Source organism: Patagioenas fasciata, chromosome 1 (assembly GCF_037038585.1).
Source record: "Patagioenas fasciata isolate bPatFas1 chromosome 1, bPatFas1.hap1, whole genome shotgun sequence".
Lineage (NCBI taxonomy): Eukaryota > Metazoa > Chordata > Aves > Columbiformes > Columbidae > Patagioenas > Patagioenas fasciata.
The window spans coordinates 152,792,027-152,813,637 of NC_092520.1; the positions used below are offsets into that span (position 1 = coordinate 152,792,027).

Consider the following 21,611-nt stretch of genomic DNA (forward strand, 5'->3'; position numbering starts at 1 on the left):
ACACTCCATCAGAATTCAGAAACAGACCATACCATGGCTTTCTGTCAAAACCTGGCAGCCATTTGGGGTAGTATGTGCAGAAGAAATAGCCATTTGGTAGATTTTCACTAGTTTTCTTCTGCATCTCATGTGTCTCTTTGTAGTTTATTTATAGCAAAACCATATTTTTTTCCTTTGTTAGTTTCAGCCCCTTGTTAAGCTAAAGAAATGTGTTTAATGACAATGTACCTTGTCCCCTTTACTCCACATGACTTTTGGAGTTGGCTCGCCAGTGATGGGGATCTCAAGTCGTAGTTTGCTTCCTGCCACTACTGTCACAGTGTTCCCTTCCCCAAGACCATCCAGGTGGAGTTTAGGAGGATCTGAAAAAGGAGAGATTGTCCAAGTTTGCCATGTGGCCACCACTCTGAGAGTTCAGTGACTGGCACAGGTCTGCAACATAGAGAAACGGGCTCTATGTTTTTTATTCTCCTGGTATTTTCAATCAACTAATTTTTCATTGAGAGGAAAATTTGTGAAGAAATCTTCTTTTTAAGAAAACAGTTTTCTGATTAAAATAAATCATGTTACCATAGAAAATTTGGAATAGTAGGACAATTGAAAAAACTATCTTCCTGAGGCAGAATTGCATGCACTCAGCTAACTTCGGAGAGAGATTTCCTCTAAGTGGCTCTTGAGAATTTCAGTTGCAGGCTTTCTACAACACCTATTACCATGCTTCAGGAATCACTGTTCTTGCAGTTTAAAAATATTCTCAAATCCTTTCTCTGAAAATGAAGTGGTCACTTTTGTTGTAACCCATGTATATGGAGAACAACTGATTAATATCCTCTTACAACTTTTTTTAATGTATTGGAAGTTATATCAGTGAGCACACCCTTCTAGTACCCCTTCCCTCTTCATTCTCCCTAAACCTTGCCAATACTTTTTCCAACACAGATACCCCACTTCTTTCAGTTTCGGTTATAGAACATATTTTCTAAAATTTTGATCATTTCTATCGCTCTCCTTTTGACATTCAAGTTGCTAATTGCAGTTAAAAGCCAACGAGGTATTGTTGTGTGAAGAGTCAATGCCTTGTTTTATTTTTGTTTGAAAGAGTGGGATCGTTAACAAGCCTTCTGTTTTGCTGAATGAATAAAAGCCGCCCAGACACATTTTGCTCTCTAGATACCATTTAAAGTATTTAGGGAATAGGTAAATATGTGCCTATTCCACTGAGCTTTTACCAAACTAAATCACATTTTGTGATGTCAGCAAACCAATTCTTCAAAGGAGACAACACTGTATAACTGAAAAAAGAAGAGCAACAGCTGTTTTACACAAACTCTTAGTAGTGGTTTTGGTATGGGAATTCAACAACAAGAAGACTTCCCTGGGAGCTCCCCCAGGCTTGTAAACTATGAACAGAGCCTGAGCACAGGTGAAGTGCTCCCTGACTACCTCACTTGCACTTTGGCAAAGCAGCAGGTCTGTGTTGTCTGGTAGATGTCTGCTCAAAGGAAACAAACTGACTGTAATTAAGGATATTTCACACTGCTTTTAATTTCCAAAGGCCAGGGAAAGAGATGTTATATATAAGTCATTGTACCATACACTTACCCACAACATGTACTTTGCATGGAATATTAATATTATAGGCATCTGGTACAAACATGTATTCAGCTTCATCATCAACAGCAGCGCTCGCTATAACAAATCTGTGGATTCTGTAAAAAAATTGAAGAAATCAATGTTTAATATTTTTGAAGATTGTGTGAAGCTAGAAGGAAAAATCTATTAAAAGTTTCGGAGATTTGTGCAAGTGTGTAAAATCACTGACAAAAAAATCCTTTGCTGGATGCTTAGTTCTATTTTAACTGAATAAATATCGTGTGATTTGTACAAAATATTATTGAGAAACCCACCAAATAATGTAACCAATCATAATATTTTTATTTGAACACTGAAGTAGAAAAATACAGGAGTGTAATCTCTTTGCTGCTGCTGCTGTTAATTGTAATTTGGTTGTTGAAGAAGAAATATTTAGGTGATCCCATTGTGGGAATATTCTGACTTTTGTTAGACCTTGGTGACGGGATCAAATCTACTATTTGTTTACCAGAATAAAGAAACAGGTGAGCAAAACACACGTTTCTCTTGCTACCTAACTGTGTCTTCCAGTACAGTAACTTTTTGCTCTCCTATCACCTGCTGTGGCTAAACTTTGTTCCAGGTAGGACTCACCTCTGCACCCTTTCTGCTCCCCTTTCCCTAACCTCACCCTATGGACCTACATGGGTTGTGGGAGCTCCTTCACCTTATGTCAATCCAAGGGGTCATTGCACAGCTGGCACTTGTTCCTTCCTGTGACTTAGCAAACATTATGGTGTCAATGCAAAGATTTCATAGCCTGTTTAGGAGCATCTTCACAAGTGCAGTTCCAGCGGTATAAATGGTCTGCTAAGCTGAAAAAAGGTAGGAGCTTTCCTTGTTTTGTTTTGGTTTTGGTTTTGTTTTTTACACTTTCCAAGAAAAAGGAAGATTATAAATGCAAAAGGACCTGATATCTCCACATAGTTTGTAAAGACAGAGATACATGGCCTGAATTGACACAAGCAGAAGCTATCAGGAAAACAGACATTTAAAAGCTATTTTTAATAATGTCTAACAATTATTTTACTTTACTACTTAATGTTCCATTCTAGCAACAACATCAATGTCAAGAAAAATTAATAGCTTGAACTCAGATGGATCAATGATTTGATTATGGCCCTCCACAGCCAAAAGACACAAGATGAAAGGGAGCAAGGTGACATGGCTTTTGTAATGATAAAAATGTCAGAGGGGCAGAGGTTAGGCTTGATTACCAGATAATTTTCAGTGAAGTAACCCACATATTGGCACATCTCTATGGTGTAATTCCATCAAAAGCCAAGTTGATACGCAACAGGCTTACCTTCCTTTGTGATAAAGCTTTACACGATCGCTGGCTTCGACCAATTGCCCATTTTTGTACCATTTCCCTGACACGTTCTCGGATATCTCACACTTCAGGTGGATTTCCTGTCCAAGCCTCACAGTCTGGTCTTGCAGTGCAAGTGATATCTTCAGTGGTCTCACTTAGTAAAACAGAAGCAGAGATTTTAACACTAATATCAAACAATAGCTCATGGTTCTGTCCCAGAGCTCCTAGCTATTACAATAGTCTTCAAATCAGAAAAACGCCTCCAATAATAAAGTTCTTAAGTTGAAATACTGGTAATATGTATATGTCAGCTACATAAATTAACCTCTTTTCATGTAGTCTGATGCCTTAGAAAGGGTGTTCCAAAGTGCTCATACTCTGTCTGGGGAAACTTCATGGATATTGTGAGTAGAACTAAGCTCGGGAGCATAATTTGAATGCAGTCCCCTCTCTGGTGTATAGGTGCTGGAGGTAGGGTATTTCTATTCACTAGACTCCAGCAAGAAACTTTCAAGAAGTGAAAGACCTCTGTCCCCAGACCTATGCACTAGAAGGGGTCATGACCTGCCTTTTTCCTGTGATCTATCAGTGATCTAACTGCTCTCATAGCTCTCCCAGATGATCCAAGGTAATTTGGAGAATTCCCAAATTATTTCATCTTAACTGAGGACTGTACTTCTCCACCTCTTTTGTCAGGCTGGTAGCAAATACTGACTGGACAGAAAGCTTAACTTCATACACTACTTGTTCTCATATTTGCTAAACTACCGTAACTTACCTATGAATAGCCACAGGTATTACTGGGTTTTGTAAAACTTGAGCCTGGGAACTGGTTCTCCAGTTCACTTCCACTTTCTGGAAGATCAGATGCTGTAGACCAGAGTCCAGGCTGAACACACAGTACCGACTGTATGCAATAAATATCCCTGACTGTAATCTGACATAGGAAACAAAGAGTGATGGGAAAGGGATCATTTTATAGAGAGCCAGCTGGAAAAACCTCAGAAGGAGTTGCACAAAAAGAAAGATGATGGAGTTCAATAGCCATGGAGAACAACTTCCAACATGAATTGGTTGTGCTTAGGATTCCAATTTGTACAAAATTGTCAAAAACAGTATGAGTATCACAAAACAGTGTGTGTTTATGCATAATGTATGATAACTTTAGAGGTCAGGAAGATACATTTCACTATAAAACACAGGTGTTTTAAAGAGAAATTGCACAAAGAGTCCTGAGGGAGCTACATAGTCATGTGTTTGTGCCTATGAGTTCAGGTTGAATGATCCTGATGTCTGTTAACAGCATGCCCAGTTACAGAACTGCATATTCTGTCCAAATTCCTCCCTGATCCCCTCCCCCCCGCCCCCCCCCAATTTTGTCTAAAAAGCCTTGGTTTGGCTTTCCTGTGAAAATCTGACAGGATTCAAGAAAAGCCGATATTTCCATTGAAAATTTCACTTTGTTGACCTGTTATTCTTTGGATGAACAGCTTTGTTTTCCCTCTTAATGGAGTGACAGAAAGTTTTCAAGCAGGACTAGTTCATTGCCTGTTACTGTGAAGAACATCTGAAGGAAATTCACTGTTATGGAGATTTGCAGCACAGAAATTGGTATGGAAGATAAGTAAGCTAACAAACTGACAAATTCAAGAGCAAGATGTATTATACTTACAATCAACTGAAAGCTTAGCTTCTGATTGGCCTCCAGTTGTCATTACTGAGTAAGTTGCATTATCATTTTTTGCAGCTTCCTCTATGATCAAAGTGTGTTTTTTACCCTCAACCTTGATTCGATACCGAGATTTAGGATCATTAGGAAGTTCTACACCATTCTTAAACCTAACAGAAAACAAAGGATGATTATATTTCCAATAAAAGTCCTGAGCAAATGAGACTTCCATAGACTGAAACTTCCGGAGAAGGATTTATAAGACTTAAGGCACAATAAAAGGTTATACAAATTCATCCATGAATGTGTAAAGATATTTTTGCTGTTGCTGCATTCTTGAATAATGTTTTCTTGAGATTTTCTTAACAATTTTAAGGCTCACTGGTATAGGAAAAGCTGTTCATGTTTTTGCCTACAATTAAAATATTCTGGGTTTTATTCTTAAGGAAAATAATATCTGTTCAAAGTGTGGCTTACCATTTCACATTTGCATCATCCTCAGATACTTCACAGCTCAATTCTACTCGTTCACCAACATAGGTACTAGTATCCTCCAGGCCTTTTGTCACCAAAATTGGAGGATCTTTGAAAAGAGAAAATTACAGATTTACAATCTGAGAGAGAAAACTAAGTGAAAGACATTTTCAAAATCATGCTATAGAAGATGATGCTGCTTTGAAATTCTAATACAGAATCATAGAATCATTTAGTTTGGAAAATACCTTTAAGATCATTGATTCCAACCATAAACTTACACTGCCAAGTCCACCAATAAACCATGTCCCTAAGTGCCAAATCTATGAGTTTTTTAATATCAGACTCAGTTCAGCTTTTTCTGCCTTAAATCAGGAAAGCAATTGCTCATTAAGATGCTAGTGGGCAACATGCTAAACAAAAAAATAACATTTGTTCAGGCTAATACCTGCTTTGGATCCCTTTTTTTTTTTGACAGTTTGTCCAGGTAGGCTGACACGAAAAGCTGATATTCCCCTCTTACCTCCCACAGATCCCTCTCATAAAGCAGGGTTTTCATTAGGTCCTATAGCCTGTTATACACAATAAGATGGCCTGATGGCATAATACAGTTCCGTTTTTGGTTTAACCCATTCCTACTTTCAAAACTCAAGTTTATTTAATAGCAAGAGATTGTGCAACGGTTATCCTATGATATTTATAGGGGTAATGGGCTCCATTATATTAAATGGCTTTCTGAAATATTTGATGATTTTTTTCTCTCACTGTAAGTTTCATTTTTCTTTTTGTTTTGTTGTGCATGCGTGAGCGATGCCATGAATATTATCAGCAAGACTATCAACACCATGGGAACAAAAAGGGTGAAGAAATGGCCACCCGTTCGTAGCTTTTGATAGAGTCTTCCCATAAATCTGTGCAGATGGAATGAAAAGAAACTGCTAGAGAACCTGATCTGAGAGTACTTGAAACAGATCAGTTGGACCAATAGTGTCAAGGTCAGCAGGTACTTAAGAGTGGTGTTTGGGAAAGCCAATGCTGCAATAAAGGAGTCTCCAAAATGGCTTTATAACTATGAAGGGGACCAAAGCCCTACTAGATCCCAACGTACAGTATGAAATCAACCATATCCACATTTAAGGCTTTTCATTAATCTACTAACTACAGGATGAGGAACAAAAATGGTCAGAGATCACAGAAACACAGAGTGATCATAAGGGCTGCCAGTACAAATACAAAAATATACCAAACCAAATCCTCCCTGTTAATTTCTGTTGTGGTCGAAGAACCTGCACTGATTTACAGTAGGTGAAGTAGGAGTGAACTGATGAAGTTACCTCTCACAAACAGTTCTGTGGAGCATTTCTCATCACCGGCTGTCACGTAATATCGAGCATCATCTGTCATCGTACAATTATTGATGAATAAAATTCTCTGATTACCTTTGTGTTCAAAAATGTATCTGTTTGAACAGGAACACAGCAAAGATACATAAGCAAAACTGATGGATCCCTTTTGTTTTATGTCAAAAATGCTTTAGGGATTAACAGAGGTGAAGATCCTGGTTTTTTACATAGAACTGGAAAAGTTGTCCTGGGAAGCAGTTTCTGAGATTCAACAGAACTATCATTGACTTTTTAGCAAAAAGAGGTGTGGTGTAGGGTGACAAAAAGTGTCTTTTGGCATGTTCCAAAATGCCAGGAAAAAAAAAAAAAATTAAAAAATGAGCAGGCTTTGAAGAGTGGCAAATAAAATGGAGTCTGAAACTCTAGATGAGTAAAGATGAAAATAACCAGTAACAGAACACCATCCTCATTCCAACACTCTTAACATTTTTGTGAAGTATAATAATAGCTGAAGTTAAGAAGTTAATATTATTGGTAGGCCAGATGGCACAAGAGATCAGTAATGGGATATGGGGTTTTGGTAACGGGATATGGAGCCTTTCACCTTTATGTCACCAGTTTAGATCTGCTCCAGGTTTGTAATGACCAAAGCTCATTAGCATCTGACAGCTGCTTCAGTAGCCTGGAAGAAATGCACTGGAGCATTCAATCCAGGTCCTTCTGCTGGAGCAGTATCCATATAGCTGACTGCAAAATGGTTCTGAACGGCTCATGACAGATAGGGGCGCTAAAGAAAAGGTGCCCTCTTTACTATGCATTTTTTTGTCAACTATGAATATTAATTGAAATTCTTCATCGATTTTTGCAGCAAGAGAATGAAAGAAATCTGCCTCTTCTCTGTAAGAGGGCTTTTGCTTTTTTTTTTTCCTTTTTCCCACAGGGCCAGAGGATGAAGTTGCTGGGACTTTGTGCTGCTGAGCAACATTTGAGGAACATTTCCTTGTTGTGCGTTAGTGGTTGTCCATCGTCATTCCTAGCTGGGTCTGACTGTGGAATGGGATTTGCTGCATCAGGTTGTAAAAGCTGGTTGAGGTCACATTAGGGACTGGGCTCAACTTCCAGCCATTGCTCCAACTGTGCTCAAGTGTCTGCACCTGAAAAGCCACTTCTTCTAGATAAAGACAGACAGTAAACCAATATGCAGGTGATACAGATGATGAAGGACCTTGGGTACACCAGACCTGTTTCACATGACTGAAGTCATTTCGAGTTAATGCAGGTTATTGACTTCAGTTTGAGCATTAAACGGGTAGTGGAAGGTGAGAAAAACCCCGCTCACCTTTCCTCAGATGGTTTATGAGCCAGGCAGGTAAGTAGGTAATGTTAAATATCTCTCCTCTTAGCACCCAATTACTGAAGAAAGATTCTGACCTCCTTCAGACATGGGACTGAGAACAAATGATTTATTTCATCACAGTGCTTCCGAATTTTTTAAAAACTACCAAGTAAGAAATGGCTCCATGAGGATCTTTAATTCTTTTTTCTTGAGGCAAAAGAGCCAATCTGCATTAACATTTAGCATACAGGGAACTTTTCTGGATCATAAGCAATATAGAATCATTTGCATACTTTTCATGTATAACGGACTTCGGAAATAAAATTGGTGTAACCTGCGCAAAGAGAGAGATTTATGCTTTTATTTTATTGTTTACATATGAAAAAACTACTTACTTTGCACTTGGTCGTATTTCTTGGCCATTTTTATACCACTTGAGTTCCACTGTTGGATCTGCTAGCTCCACCATGAACCTTACTTTACCTCCTTTGTCCACCTGATATGCAGGATCAAGACCTTTGGCAAAGGCTGTTGTGGAAAACAAGTGTTATTATAAAAGAAGATCAGAAAACAAGAATATGAATGCTGATATGACACTGCATAAATCTTGTCAAAGCTGTCACAATACACATACACAATGTTATGCATCACTGTATTCTTAGGCTAGTCCACATGAATCAGTTTATTTTCTAGAAACATTAGAATAAGTGCAAAGCTGTGCAGATCTGGTTATTTTGACCAAGTTTAAACTAGTATCTCTTCATGTATTCTGAATAGGATTGGGTAGATACAGCTTCGACAGCTTGTTGAGAAGTGCTATGTCTGAATAAAATGATATAAAGCTGGTGCCATGGAATCATTCACAATGAATCTGTTACAAAGGACTTCTCTATTAGCATAACCATGCAAGTTAACAGGGAATTTTAAGCTAAAATTCCTATTGAGCTTCCCACTATCAGAATAAACACATTGGTTTGACTAAGAGCCGAATAAGCTTTCCTGATGCTTTCTGTAGGTTGCAAGGTGTACACTGCAGTTCCACTGGTGATAAAGGTTACAGCTGTAAAACATTTGCAAAAATATTTGAAACAAGGCAAAAGGTGTCAGTCTGTGAAATCCAGTGGGGCTTTTCAAAAAGGTTCTTGGATATGTGCAAATGTAGGCCAAGATGTTCTGAGCAAGGTAAGGCCAGATGCAACTCAAACATTTAAAACACTTTAGCGTTGACATTTAGATATTGCCAGCCTCAAAAGTTAGACCCAGGGGAGCTGATGTCTGTGGTTCAAAAATTAATAAATAAATAGAGAGAGGGACCAGACATAGTGGTCCCAGGTGCTGAGAGATACACCTTTCCCAGTAAAACATTCGGGTACTTCCATGTGATGCACCTGGGTGGGGAACAGCAATTCCTGCCAGTCAGTTTTTAGTACAGCTGGGATTTCAAAGGAATGTCAGATTAAGTGCAAAATGAAGTTGTGAAAAGCAAACAATGTGTTTGGAGTGAGTCTATTTCAGAGCAGAAGATGTTCATGATAACACAACATCGAATTTCCATACTGTTTCATCAGGTGACACCTTTCCATGCAACTTGGGGACTTTGTTCCAGCTGAATCTACTGTTTGGCCAAGAGGGAGGAATGCTTTTGCTAAGCACTGAATGAGACACGGTGTTTACTCTAACCACAGTGGACCAAAGCTGCCCTCTCATCACTTCGTGCAGTAATAAGGCTTGGGTTGTAGCATGCAAGTCCTCTTACATGGAAATGAAGCAAGTTTGGGTGTTGAAAGTGGACACCTGTGCTTGACTGCTGAACATAAGAATATTGTGCCTTATCCATACCTGCACTCTTCTTCACTTCCCTGCGCATGCGCTTGAGACGCTTTAACATGCCTCTCAGGTCAGTGATACCATACTGAAAAGCAATCTTCTCATATTCACTGGGATTCGCATTCTTCAGGAGCTCCCACACATCGACCTCAGGTTCTTCCTCTTGCTGTTTAACCTCCCTATCAGTAGCAAAATAAAATTACGGGAGAAGAGTTAGTGAGGCTTTATCACACTGTAAAAAAAAGAAAGGTGAACCTGAATCTATGTCGAGGTTGGAAATGTTTTGATCAAAATTTGAAGGCTGCTATCATATGCTTTTATTCACTCAGTATGAGTGAATAGCTCAGAATGACATTCACATCTTTCCACTTCTCCAAAGCAGAATTTAGATATAAGTTTTAAATTGGGCTTTTCTGATGTAATTAGTTGTGAGAGCTTTTATATCGCTTCATTATTTTAGAAAAGATACCTTTTGAAAATGTAGTACTATAATAACATATGGGCTAATCCCATTTAAATCCATTTTATCTGTTGTAACTTGAGTGGAATCAGGGTGGAATCAGTTACAATTTATGATGGCACCACTGAGATTTGACTGTAATCCATACATATCATAATTATGTAAAAATGCTTTCAAACTCTGAGTCCCAGTAGTTGCTACTAAGGGTCACCAATGAAAGGACATTGAAATTCGAGGGATTCTGGGTCTGTTTATAGTTACACCACTGTTTCTCAGAGTTAGTTAAAGTTGGCATATGGATAGGAACTGGAAATTTTCACACCAGCTTGGGCTTGCAAGATGGATCTTTTGACTTCCGTGTTTGTCTCAGTCTTAAGAGCAGGGAGTGTTTTCAGAGGCCTGTGTGAATAACATCACCTTTATACAGAAGTTTAAATACCATATTTACTATCTGCAGCTCCAGGCTAAGGCAACCGATAAAGACAAGTACAATTATTTCCACAATGGCAGGCATTAAATAAGAGAGCAATGGAAGCATCCTAGATAAAATTATAATTTTTGAGATTGACAGTTTAGCTCAAAAAAGTGACCTGCCAGAATGATCTGGGCATTGGAGCAGAAATCTTGACATTTTTTCCTGTAAATTCATTAGGCTCAGACCAGGATAATTCTGATTTGATCTAGTTGGTCTAACCAAATCAGTACTTTCGAGAACAGAGCAAGAAAACAAATATTTGAGAAACAAACAAAAAAATCTGAGCTTTTGAGTGAGACACTTTTAGAGCTGAGCTCTATCAAATCTGACAGAGAACTTTCTTTAACACATACAGAAATAATACTGGGGATCCATGAGAATCACTGTGTGTTGGGATGAGGAACTATGGGAAAACACTTTGCTGTTCAATCCATTTCAATCAGTTTTTAAAAAGAAAAAACAAAAACGTTCACTCAAGAGTCTTTGAAATACTTACATTGTTAGAATTATTGTTAGACAACATCAGGTATGTAATTTTATGTTTCGTTCCTTTTACTTTTATCTCTGCTCATGCTTTCTGGAGGATGACTATGTCCAGCCAACACTGGCGTCTCTGTGAGATTCCTTCTGCATGGCAGCAAGTCCAGATCAGCTTGCAAACATATATAAAAACTGACACACCCCATGGGGTGGAATTCTCCTCTCCCAGGGCTGGCTGTTTGCCATGCAACGCCTGGCCGTGCTAATAGGAGGTACATTCCATGGGAATCGAGATAATGTACCCTTTTAAATCAGGCAGTAGTTGAGAATGAGGATCAGTTAGAGTACCCTGATTTTCAACCAGCTTGAAATAATTTCAGACTCTCTTTTCCTCTTGCATAACTGGAGAACAAATTTTGACACTTAGAGAGCAAACCAATTTTGTCTGAGACCACAATAGTTTCTACTGTGGGTAGTGGGCAAAGAATGCTTGTTATTTCCTAAGCAGACTGACCTCTCCACAAAATCAGTTTCAGATCTTTTCCCCGAAAATGTGCATTTAGTCGAAAGATGTATTTTTTTTTTTTTTAAAAAAGGACCTAAATGTTTGAGTGTTTTTGAGATCTTGCGCCTTTTGGAATTTCATGCCGTTACTGATCCATTGCATTGAGTCACATAGTAGCTTACTGAGGTAACAACTAGTTTGTCTTCCTGCAACACCAGCATGAAATTAGAAAACAGGGAGTATATAGAGTCTGTTCATTTAGGTCTTCTTTAAAAAACATGTTTCAAGTATTATGCACCACAGGTGAACCACAGCTCTTTCCTTGGTAATATAACCATACAAAAGAGAAGGAATGCACCTGCAACATCGCCTTTTGAAAAATATTGAAATGAAAATGTGGTTTTGTCTTCATAAAGATTGCTATTAATATCCACAGTAGCACTTAATTAGCAATCTTATTCAATTAAGCTCAGATGTATGAGGTTGCATTTCAGTGCCTGAAGCAAGGAGATGATGAACTGATTTGACCAACATAAAATAATTGTGTTTAAAAACTAAAAGTTCACATTGCTCATAGCCACACAGAAGATATACTATGTTTTTAGGGTTATACAGTATTTATCTTACAAAACACGTAAGTTACTGGTTAGTGAAGTAATAATGACTTTTAAGTCACGTTTCTCTTTCCACAAAAACATCAAGATCTCTTACATGCAGCTCTCATGTTGCTAATAAAACACCCCACAGGCAGTCATGAGAACAGTCATGGTAAGTTGTATTAGTATGATAAAAAGTCAAACTGAAGATCCTAACTAGGGATGAGAAGATTAAAAAACCAAAGACCTGGTGGATTGGATTTGGTTCAGGTAATTCTTTCACTGCCTACTTTTACCTTCAGTTTTCTCATTTGCTTTAGTTACTTAAATACTATCCTCGCCATAATAGCCCATGGGCCCATTTTAATTTTTTTATGTGATTAATACTGCATATAGGGTTTTACTCTTTCAGAGTAGGTGATAGATGAGATAAAGGATCTAGTTCCTTTTCCAGTTCTCTGTGGTCAGTTGCAATTGATTTCCACGGCATATAGAATTTCTGTGATAAATTAAAAAAAAATTACTAATTAACTATCTTTTCATAACTTGCTAAAAGACTAAACTAAGTTTAAGATCTAAAATAGCTAGAAGCATAACTATCATAACACCAGATTTCCAAGGCAAACCAGAGAAACATGTGACCAAGTTTTTCTCCATCACAACATTTAAGTTGAATGAAACACCATGGAAGACTTTTGTACACATGCTGAAACAGAAAACTACGAAGAAGTAATACCAACGTTTATGGTTTGGAAAGTATGATATATGATTATATATATATATATATATATATATATTTTTTTTTTGTGTCAGGATGCCTATAAAATCAAATTAAGATTTACCCAAAGGGCTAAATATAATCGTTGCAGTTTTTCACTCTCGCACCAGACTCAATTTTCTATACTGCTCATCCCTCTGTAGGAAATTGTCCCCCACTGCCCACCATGCAAACACCGAAGAAACAGCAAGTAAACCAAATGTTACTGGACTTTTTAGATTGTCGCTCACTTTTTCCCCAGTGCACTCAAATCTGAGGTTTCTTGTCTGCACACTTAAAGATAAAATACACTGAACATTTGCGTATTATACAATGAGAATAATAGTTAGAAGCACTGAAAAAAAAATGAAAAGTCAGAAAATTCTTAAGAAGTTATTAATGCTACACCTGACTCTTTCTGTGTGAGAACCTAATAGTTTGCAATCCACACCTGCTCACTGCATCACTTGGTTCTCACCTACGTTTCAGGAGACCACTAAAGTCAAGTTCTCCTGCATCGTCTTGTCCATCACCGCTGTTATTAATAGAAAAAGATCAAATCTTTGTTTAATACAGGAAGACTTAAACAACACTCGTTGCAAACGCTCTACATGTCTCATATACTTAACACTGTACAGACACACAAATAATGGTACAAAATCAACACAAACTTGTATTCTTTTTCACGCAAATGATATTTCCTTAGGCACTTGTGAAAAATAACACAAAGGTTTGTATTGCTTGTTATTATACTTCGATGACAAATTTTTGTAACTGCATACATAAATTTGCCAGGATTTGTGTTAGATTTTGTAACACAAATAAATGTGAGCTAGTCAACACAAAGAGCTTTGTTTTTCATTTCCATAGTGTATGTCTACAAAAACAAAGGGTTTGTGCTGATCTTTTGCTATGAATGTAAAACAAAGATTTGCTTTGCTGGGTGGTGCTTTTAACAGTGCATAGCTGTGTCAAATACTGATTGCAAAGCATTGCACTTAAGATTTAACCTTTCTCTAAATGAAGGAAGAAATCAGTTAAAAATAAGAAAAAGCAGTATATTGTACATTTTTACAGATAGAATCACAGTCCTGTGAAGGTGCATTTCTTTCTATAATGTGACCTGAAACAGTAATACCTTATTAAAAACCCCGTATAGACAAAAAATGCCTTTAATAATTGTAAAAAGGGCAAAATACAGCAAATGTTAAGTCAAGTTGTGATACTATTTCAGCCCAGATTTTGCGTGCAAGGTGTTACTTTTAAAATCAGAAAATATTCAGATACCCTTATCTGCTTGGGCAGAATAGTTATTGAAGTTTTTTAAACATGTACTCAAGAAAGGAGTGCACCTTGAATGTAATATCTTTTGCGTTTACTCTTTAAATCAAATCCCTCTAAATAAAAGCAGCTGCTTCTGAATCATAGCTTTGCCTGTATGTGTAAATTAACAAACAATCTTCTGTTTGTTAAACATTTTCATTCTGAATATTTCTGTCCTTGTAAGACAATTTTCTCCATAAAATATAAAGAAAGATGGTATCTTTACTGTTTTGAACTGCTATTTTATCACAAAGGTAACAAAACTTAAGACAAAATGCTTTATATTGCATCCTCTGCGATATATTATTTCTACTTTTTCTGTAATTATGGGCTTATGACACACTTTTTTACTGTAAGACAACATAAAGCCAGATCGTATCTTATTGAAACCAGTGCAAATTTTCTCTCCACTTTTAATCAGTACAGGATTAAGACCAGGAACTTTCATATTGTAGATGACAACTTTCAGGAAACATGCAGTAGAACATTCTAGTGAATGAATATACTATTTTAAAAACCTCTAAAGAAACATATATGTAATTGCCTTAAATTTTCTATCTTCCCTTAAAGCAATGACACTGTAATTTCACTGTGTATATGTTGTAACTATTTCATTCTACTTACTACCAACTACCCTAAACCCCACTTCTTTGGTCTTTGTTGACATAAACATTTTTAAAAGTACTTGATATAATTGTCTGTCAAGACTAGTGCAGGTTCTGTGCCTGCTACCAGCATCCATTACCGAGGAGCTTCATAGGATCATAAGTTACCTTCTTTTGAAAGCAGATCTGATGTCAATGGATGGAGCAGCTTGGGAAGATTCTATGAAATAACAGTAATGTACAAATTAAAAACATAATTTGAAATAAATTTCTTTAATCAGTGTAATTCGGCACATAAAATTTGTTCTGTTTCCTGCTAAGCAACCGCAGTTTGTGCTGCTCCTTTGGCATTAAGTTTTGATAAATGCAAAGCTGTTCAGTGCTAAGCTAAGTTTAATTCATGCATTTCTCTAAACTACTATCTGCCTCTGTGATGTTTCTCTCCCATCCCCTTCCTGCCTATACACAGGCTCTGGCCTCTTTGCCTTTCCATTCCCTATGCTTTTTCTCCTGCTTGGACCTTGCACTTTCTCAATATGCTAAGCATCAGAGGAAAGAACCAGTTTTCTCTACAGCTACAGACTCACGTTGATTCTTGGTGCAAGGATGAATCCCCCTTGTGTGAATTACCCATTTGTGCCAGCCTGAATCAGATTAAATGGTTCTGATCTACAGCCAGTGACTGGATGCAGCCAGGCTGGTCCCTGCTTCCCTGACCTCTGAGTGCACACACGTATGTGTGCCCTTTGGGCTGTCAGTCAGCCATTAAATGTCCCCTTAACTGTGACCAGCTTCCCCTGACTGATGAATCATAGAATAGTTTTGTTAGGAAGGGACCTTCAAAGATCATCTACTCCATCCAACGTGCCATGAGCAGGGACATCTTAAACTAGATCAGGTTGCTCAGAGCCCCATCCAGCCCAGCCTTGTATGTCTTCAGGGATGGGGCATCTACCACCTCTCTGGGCGACCTGGGACAGGGTTTTACCACCCTCGTTGTAAAAAATTTCTTTCTCATGTCTAGCTTGAATCTCCCACCTTTTAGTTTAAAACCGTTACCCCTTGTCCTATCGCAACAGGTCCTGTTAGAAAGTCTGTTACCATTTTTCTGATAGGCCCATTTTAAGTACTGGAAGGCCGCAATAAGGTCTCCCCGGAATAAACCGTCCAGTCTAGGCCATTCAGTATGCTTGCTTTATGAGGGTGAGCAACTATTTTATCCACTGGCTGCTGGCCCTGTCATTTGGAAGATGTCCATCTTTCTCAGTTTGATTGTGTGGATATGTGAGTGCTGTTGTGCTGGCAGAGTTGCTCTTGAAGGAAAAGATAAGCCTGCAGGTTAATATTTGCCAGAATAAAGACCTTATATAACACAGAAGTAAACAGAGGCACAACTCCAGTGCTCTTCACATTGTGTTGTTCTTTATTTTGATGAAGAGTGAAGGAAATAGGTTTCTAGACTATCATCACACCATTCCTGATCAGGGTGCAAAGCACCAGTGAACCATGACCTCTCCATGTCCCTCTGCTCAGATGCTGCCAGATGAAGCCTTGCTCTCTGAATAGCTCTAAGTCTATCTCTCTGTCTTTAGTGCCAGAGCCTGATTTTGAATTCAATACCAGTTTTATCTGCCAGTTTTTCTAATTTTTGGATAAATATCTCACATGCTATCTATCCCAATGTTCATTTAAACAATAAATTACAGACACTTAAGAAAATTCTCTGAGCTCTATGCTAAAAAACGTTCTCTTTAAGCATTACTTCATTTAAAGGTTCTGAACAGAATTAGGTGCCATTTCAGGTTAAAAAAAATATATTTATAAAGCTTTTTAGGCACAAATGGAATCTTACCAGTGACTTCAAGGTCAAAAGAGCAACTATCAAACTTGTCCTTATAAGATACTTCACAGCGATAGTTCCCTGCATAGTTTTCCTTAGCTTGAATGATATGCATCTCAAATGTGTGAATCTAAAAATCAAACATAACATTAATGTGGGGGATGTATTTGCATGAAGCAGAAGTTAAATAGTAGTCTTTCAGACCTAAATGAGGACCAAGAAATAACTCGAATAAAAGGCTCTGGAAAGAAATAGAAAACTTTGATTTCCCAACCACTGCTTGTGTTATGCTGGGAGAACAGAGATCATCATTGAATTCTGCATGTGGAAACCAGCATTAGAATCCAATGCTCTTTAACTTCTACTAGTTTTTTAAAACTCATCCTTAAGTTTCCTTGGGAGCTTTACCCATGAAAGAAGAAAAGACAAAGACACACCTTAGTGTGACGCTCAAAGGACTCTTTCAGCTGCAAGTGCTTCCCTGCTTTACTGGCCAGATCCATCCATTTTCCTTTAAACCACTTAACATTTGGCTTTCGAAGAAGATCTTTGGCTTCTACTTTGGCTATAAATGTAATATTCCCACCTTTTGAAAAGAGAAAATAAAAAGGCAGTCATTGAGGAACATGTCACATTTATACTAGTTTCTTTTACTATTTCTCTACCATGACAGTAAAAATGGAGTCACACAGGCTGTGAAAGTACTGCAGTGTTACAGAGATTAATGATTTGTGGTCTGGAAGACTTCTGCCCATGTCAATGTGGAGTTTGAGACACAGAGAAACAGAGTGAATTGTTCACAACATTTGAATTTCCTTACTTAGGATAAACACAGGTGTTCCTAGGTACCAGGCAGTTGTGACCTGAATGAACTCCAGTCTGGAAAAGACAGCCTGGTGCTCTTCAGACATTTCAATCATTAATTCTTTAAGCTGAGAACAGTTTTCTCTAAACAATAATGTGGAAATAGTATAATAAAAGTTAGCTCAATTTGAAGAACACCACTGCTCAGCCCCTGCTGAGTTTCTATCCTAACATTCCTGGGCTCCAGAGGAGATAACAGCTAACTCCTTATATTTATTTTCCAAATAAATCCTCCTCAATGCTCTTTTTCTACTCAGAAACTGAGAAAAGTAGTAGGCATGCAGAAAATAACCCCATCTGATCACATCTTAGTGTATCCAAGTACACAACAGACATATTAAGTAGCCTGTACTGAACTTCTCACAATTGCTGCTACCCTAATTAGGGTGCAGCTACCTTACCATGGCTCAGGAGTGCAGTTTGGAAGTGAACCTCCTCACTGTCCCTATTTACCATGCTCTATTTCACAATACAGAAGGTCCTCACAGTGCTTGATCTCGGTTCTTTTGGGGTGAAATTCAAACCAAAGCTGTGCTCTGAGAGTTTACGACCCACACTTTGACTGCTCATAGGTATACAGATCACCAGACTAAACCAGAGCTAGTCCAGAGCAAATCCCCCAGAATGGTTATGGCGGGGGTGACCCTATCATCTTCCCTACAGAGCTGCTTCTATTAGTCTACTTGCTAATTTACACACAGCTTTAAGGTACAAGAGTTGACACAACAATCTCTAAGCTACGCTGAACGCCTTTGGGAAGATCTTCCTGATATATCAATAACAGTATAGCCAACAGCATCATCGTAACCATCTCTCTTCTCTAGAAACTCTACTTACTCACTGTGCTCAGTAAGCTGTTAGATTTTGAGCTTGTCTTGAATTAAACAATTGGTTTTTTGCTTATCTTTGTATAGTCCTTTTTACCTTCAAATGGTGGAGTTCACATCCAACTAAAATCAGTGGAAGTGTCTGTAGCTGAGGGACGAAGCTGAGAATCACAGGAACTGCACGTACCTTTCCTGGCTCTGCCTCAGTCTCTGTCTGAAAGTGGCTTTTGATTTTGTTTCTAAGTACTTACCAACGCTCACTGTACCGCTCTGAGGTTTTTCGACAAATAAAGTGGATCTTTGGGAGTCATCGCGTTTGTCTGTCTCTTCTGGAGCTCCCTCTCCAAGAGACCATACTGAGATGCAGAGAGAGAGGGAATTGTCAATCATCTGTGTTTTACTCCCTCCAAAATACACTTACCTGAACTTACTAAACTCTCTAACCCTATTACCTCCCTCTTCAGATGTCCTGAAAGATATGTAAATTTTTGTTCACATTGACATCCATTGCTTGGCTGTCACATTGTGTACAATTCCTGCAGGAACACTACCTCTGTGGTGACAGAAAATGAGACTATCAGGGAGAAAGAGAGGGGAACCTGATCAGTCAAGATGTGTTCTGAGCAACTCGAATGGTACCAGCATTCAACCATGGGTGCTTTACAGAGGCAATGCACAAAGGTCAGCTCTTTGTTTTTCAGAAGAGGTGGAGGTTCTGAAAACACAAACAGCTGTAAGCAGAAACGAAACACATATGAGGCATAGTTTCAGTGGCTCTCTCTCGAACCCAAATCCAGTCAATTGTACAAGCTGGTTTTTCCTCATTGTCCACAAAATAGTGTAGGGATGAAGCTGACTTTTGAACTTGGTTCTCTTTCACCATGACAGAAGCAGCAAGTTTGGAGATCAGTCAATACGACGTCCTGCCTCATGCATAGGCTGACGTGTTACAGAGAAATAGTTTGTCAGATGGAAATGACTGTGTCACATATTCACAGAGAGCCCCTTCTCTTCTGGAAACTGAGATTTTGGAACTGAGATGGAACAACAGTACTGAGAGAAGCAACAAGTGTTCAGTCTCCCCAGGGCAGAGAACTGTGCCAGCACAGCTGTGTGTTTCTGGTCATTTTGCTTATCTGAACAGTCCTGGCTTTGTGCTATGCAGTTATATCTTGGATAAATACATGCAAAACTGTGGTGAAAGCTGATTCCTAACAGAAAAGGCAGGGAGAGAAAGGCAGCGAATATCTGTCTGTTACCTGCTCCCTTTCCACAGGGAGACAAAGCATGTGTCTCATATTCCAAATGCCACATCTCCTTTATTTGAGGAGTTAAGGCCAGTGCTCAAGGGAAAGTGAGTAAAGCCAGTGGTACCATGGTAGTACTAAAGAGCAGAGCGAATGTGGAAATGTACAGCTATAATTAACACAGCCATCTGTCTCTTTCAAATCAGAGCTGCATCTCCCTTGTTCCCCTTGAACTTCTAGTTGTTTCAGAAACAAAGGTAGCTTTTTATAGTTTAGCCAATGCTCTTTTGGTTTTGTTTTCATAACTAGCATGAATGGGGAACCAGTCACACAACACTTCTCACTTAGTCAAACCCTGGTCTTGAAATGAAAAGTTCCTTTCTCTGCTCAGTATTTTCTGTAGAAACTAATTTGCCAGAAGTCAGAATTCTTTCTACCAGGTAGAGTTTACTGCCACAGAAACCTTTTTGACTCATGAAAATTCCCATTGCTTGCGAATGCAACACAACTCGCGACAACCACAGGAAAATGCAAACAATTTCTTTTTGTTATCCTGAAGTCTATAAAAAATTTTAAAAAGGTGTAAAAATGTTAAATAGCTTTGCTATACAATGTCTACCTTTCAGTCTTTCAGTGAATTACAAGTAGTGTGCCTAACACCTCTGTATATGTCTGCTTGTACAATATTTCTTACAGGTAAAGACATACATGTATATACACACATGTATATACACATATATGAAAACATATACACAGACATACATGAACACAAATATATATAGATACACATCTATATATACTCTTTCTATAATGTAGATATTTAGATTATGCCAGTATAACAGGTGAGTATATGGAAAAAAACATAAGAACAAGTGGGAGTTACTGGTGTGAATAAAATGATGTGACAATGGTTGGTACAGGAACTGCTCACGTGCAGTAACAAACCTAACATGCCACAGGGTGAAATGGAAAACGCATATTAATGAATGGAGGAAGCTTACATAGAGTCATTAATTCAGTACCACATAAAATAACACCTAAATATTATCATCACCTTTAGATATTAACATTTTCCAATTTATTAAACAAACAGAACAAAACGTGGGTTTGATGCTGCTGCAGGGGGCTGGCATAGGCAGCTATGCCAGGTCAATAACCATGGTTGAAGTACTTGCTGCTCATTTTGTTCCAGAGGCTGCAAATCCTGAAACCACAAAAAGTGGGTGCAGTGTGCGTTACCTGCCAGGGTAGGAAGAAAGAGGTTATGACTTTTTGCTAAGTTTTCCCCACCATCCTTTGAGCTGTGAGAAGAAGCCGTTCTCCTACAGTTTCCTGAGGCCCGTGTAGGGGATTCAGGGAAGTCACTGTCACCCTGTAGGCTGAGGAGGAATAGCTGTGTATCTATCTATATGGAAATAGATATAGATAGATAGGTATGTATGTATGTGTGAAATACTGATATGAGTCCTGTCCTGTGCAGCAGAGCCTTCTCTTACTCCTGGTTTAGTTGCTAGAAACCTATTTGCTCTGACACTCAAAAGCATTTCAACAGTTACAGTTTGATACTGTATAAACAATGAAAATAAATATTATCTTTAAGAAATAAAGTAATAATGATAATTGTATTATGTAAATTTTGGAGTGTTTTGTCATGTTTTTCAGGATGTCTCACCTGAATCTTTTCTTTCCGCTGGCTTAGACATGCCATCTGAAAGGGAAGAGCGATTAAGATGACACCAGCTCAGAGATTACACCTTAACTGACCTTGGATCACTGGGATTTTAAGAACATTGATTCTTCATGCAAGAAGATCGCAATAGATACTTAGGACCATACCCACGAGGAACTACTTGAATACCAGAAAATGGAAGTGAATAGCTGAGAAAAAAGTTCAGAAATATTTCTTCCTTTTTCTCTAGAAAATCTAAATTAGTTTATTTTATTTCCCATTCAATATTTACTTTTTAGTAGTTCATATTTAGAAGGGTTCTATGAAGTTGATGTTTTCTTCATGATTTGTGTCGTACCAGATAACA

The 21,611-nt window shown here is 38.2% G+C and overlaps 1 protein-coding gene across 10 annotated transcripts in view; it reads right to left on the reverse strand.

The window, feature by feature from the left end:
- The window catches only part of MYBPC1 (myosin binding protein C1), a 75,991-nt gene that overhangs the window by 25,532 nt on the left and 28,848 nt on the right, over positions 1 to 21,611 (reverse strand). For 9 of the 10 annotated variants that reach the window (XM_065840315.2, XM_071818128.1, XM_071798146.1 and 6 more), the window contains 14 exons: positions 21,248 to 21,283; positions 18,580 to 18,684; positions 17,075 to 17,223; positions 16,650 to 16,767; positions 14,966 to 15,017; positions 13,348 to 13,404; positions 9,609 to 9,775; positions 8,165 to 8,297; positions 6,425 to 6,549; positions 5,094 to 5,199; positions 4,620 to 4,786; positions 2,939 to 3,101; positions 1,603 to 1,709; positions 229 to 362 (listed from right to left, as the gene is read on the reverse strand). In XM_065840315.2, the coding sequence (XP_065696387.1) occupies positions 229 to 362; positions 1,603 to 1,709; positions 2,939 to 3,101; positions 4,620 to 4,786; positions 5,094 to 5,199; positions 6,425 to 6,549; positions 8,165 to 8,297; positions 9,609 to 9,775; positions 13,348 to 13,404; positions 14,966 to 15,017; positions 16,650 to 16,767; positions 17,075 to 17,223; positions 18,580 to 18,684; positions 21,248 to 21,283 (1,619 nt within the window). The remainder of the gene's footprint in view (positions 1 to 228; positions 363 to 1,602; positions 1,710 to 2,938; positions 3,102 to 4,619; positions 4,787 to 5,093; positions 5,200 to 6,424; positions 6,550 to 8,164; positions 8,298 to 9,608; positions 9,776 to 13,347; positions 13,405 to 14,965; positions 15,018 to 16,649; positions 16,768 to 17,074; positions 17,224 to 18,579; positions 18,685 to 21,247; positions 21,284 to 21,611) is intronic. The other variant, XM_071818142.1, reaches the window with a different exon arrangement.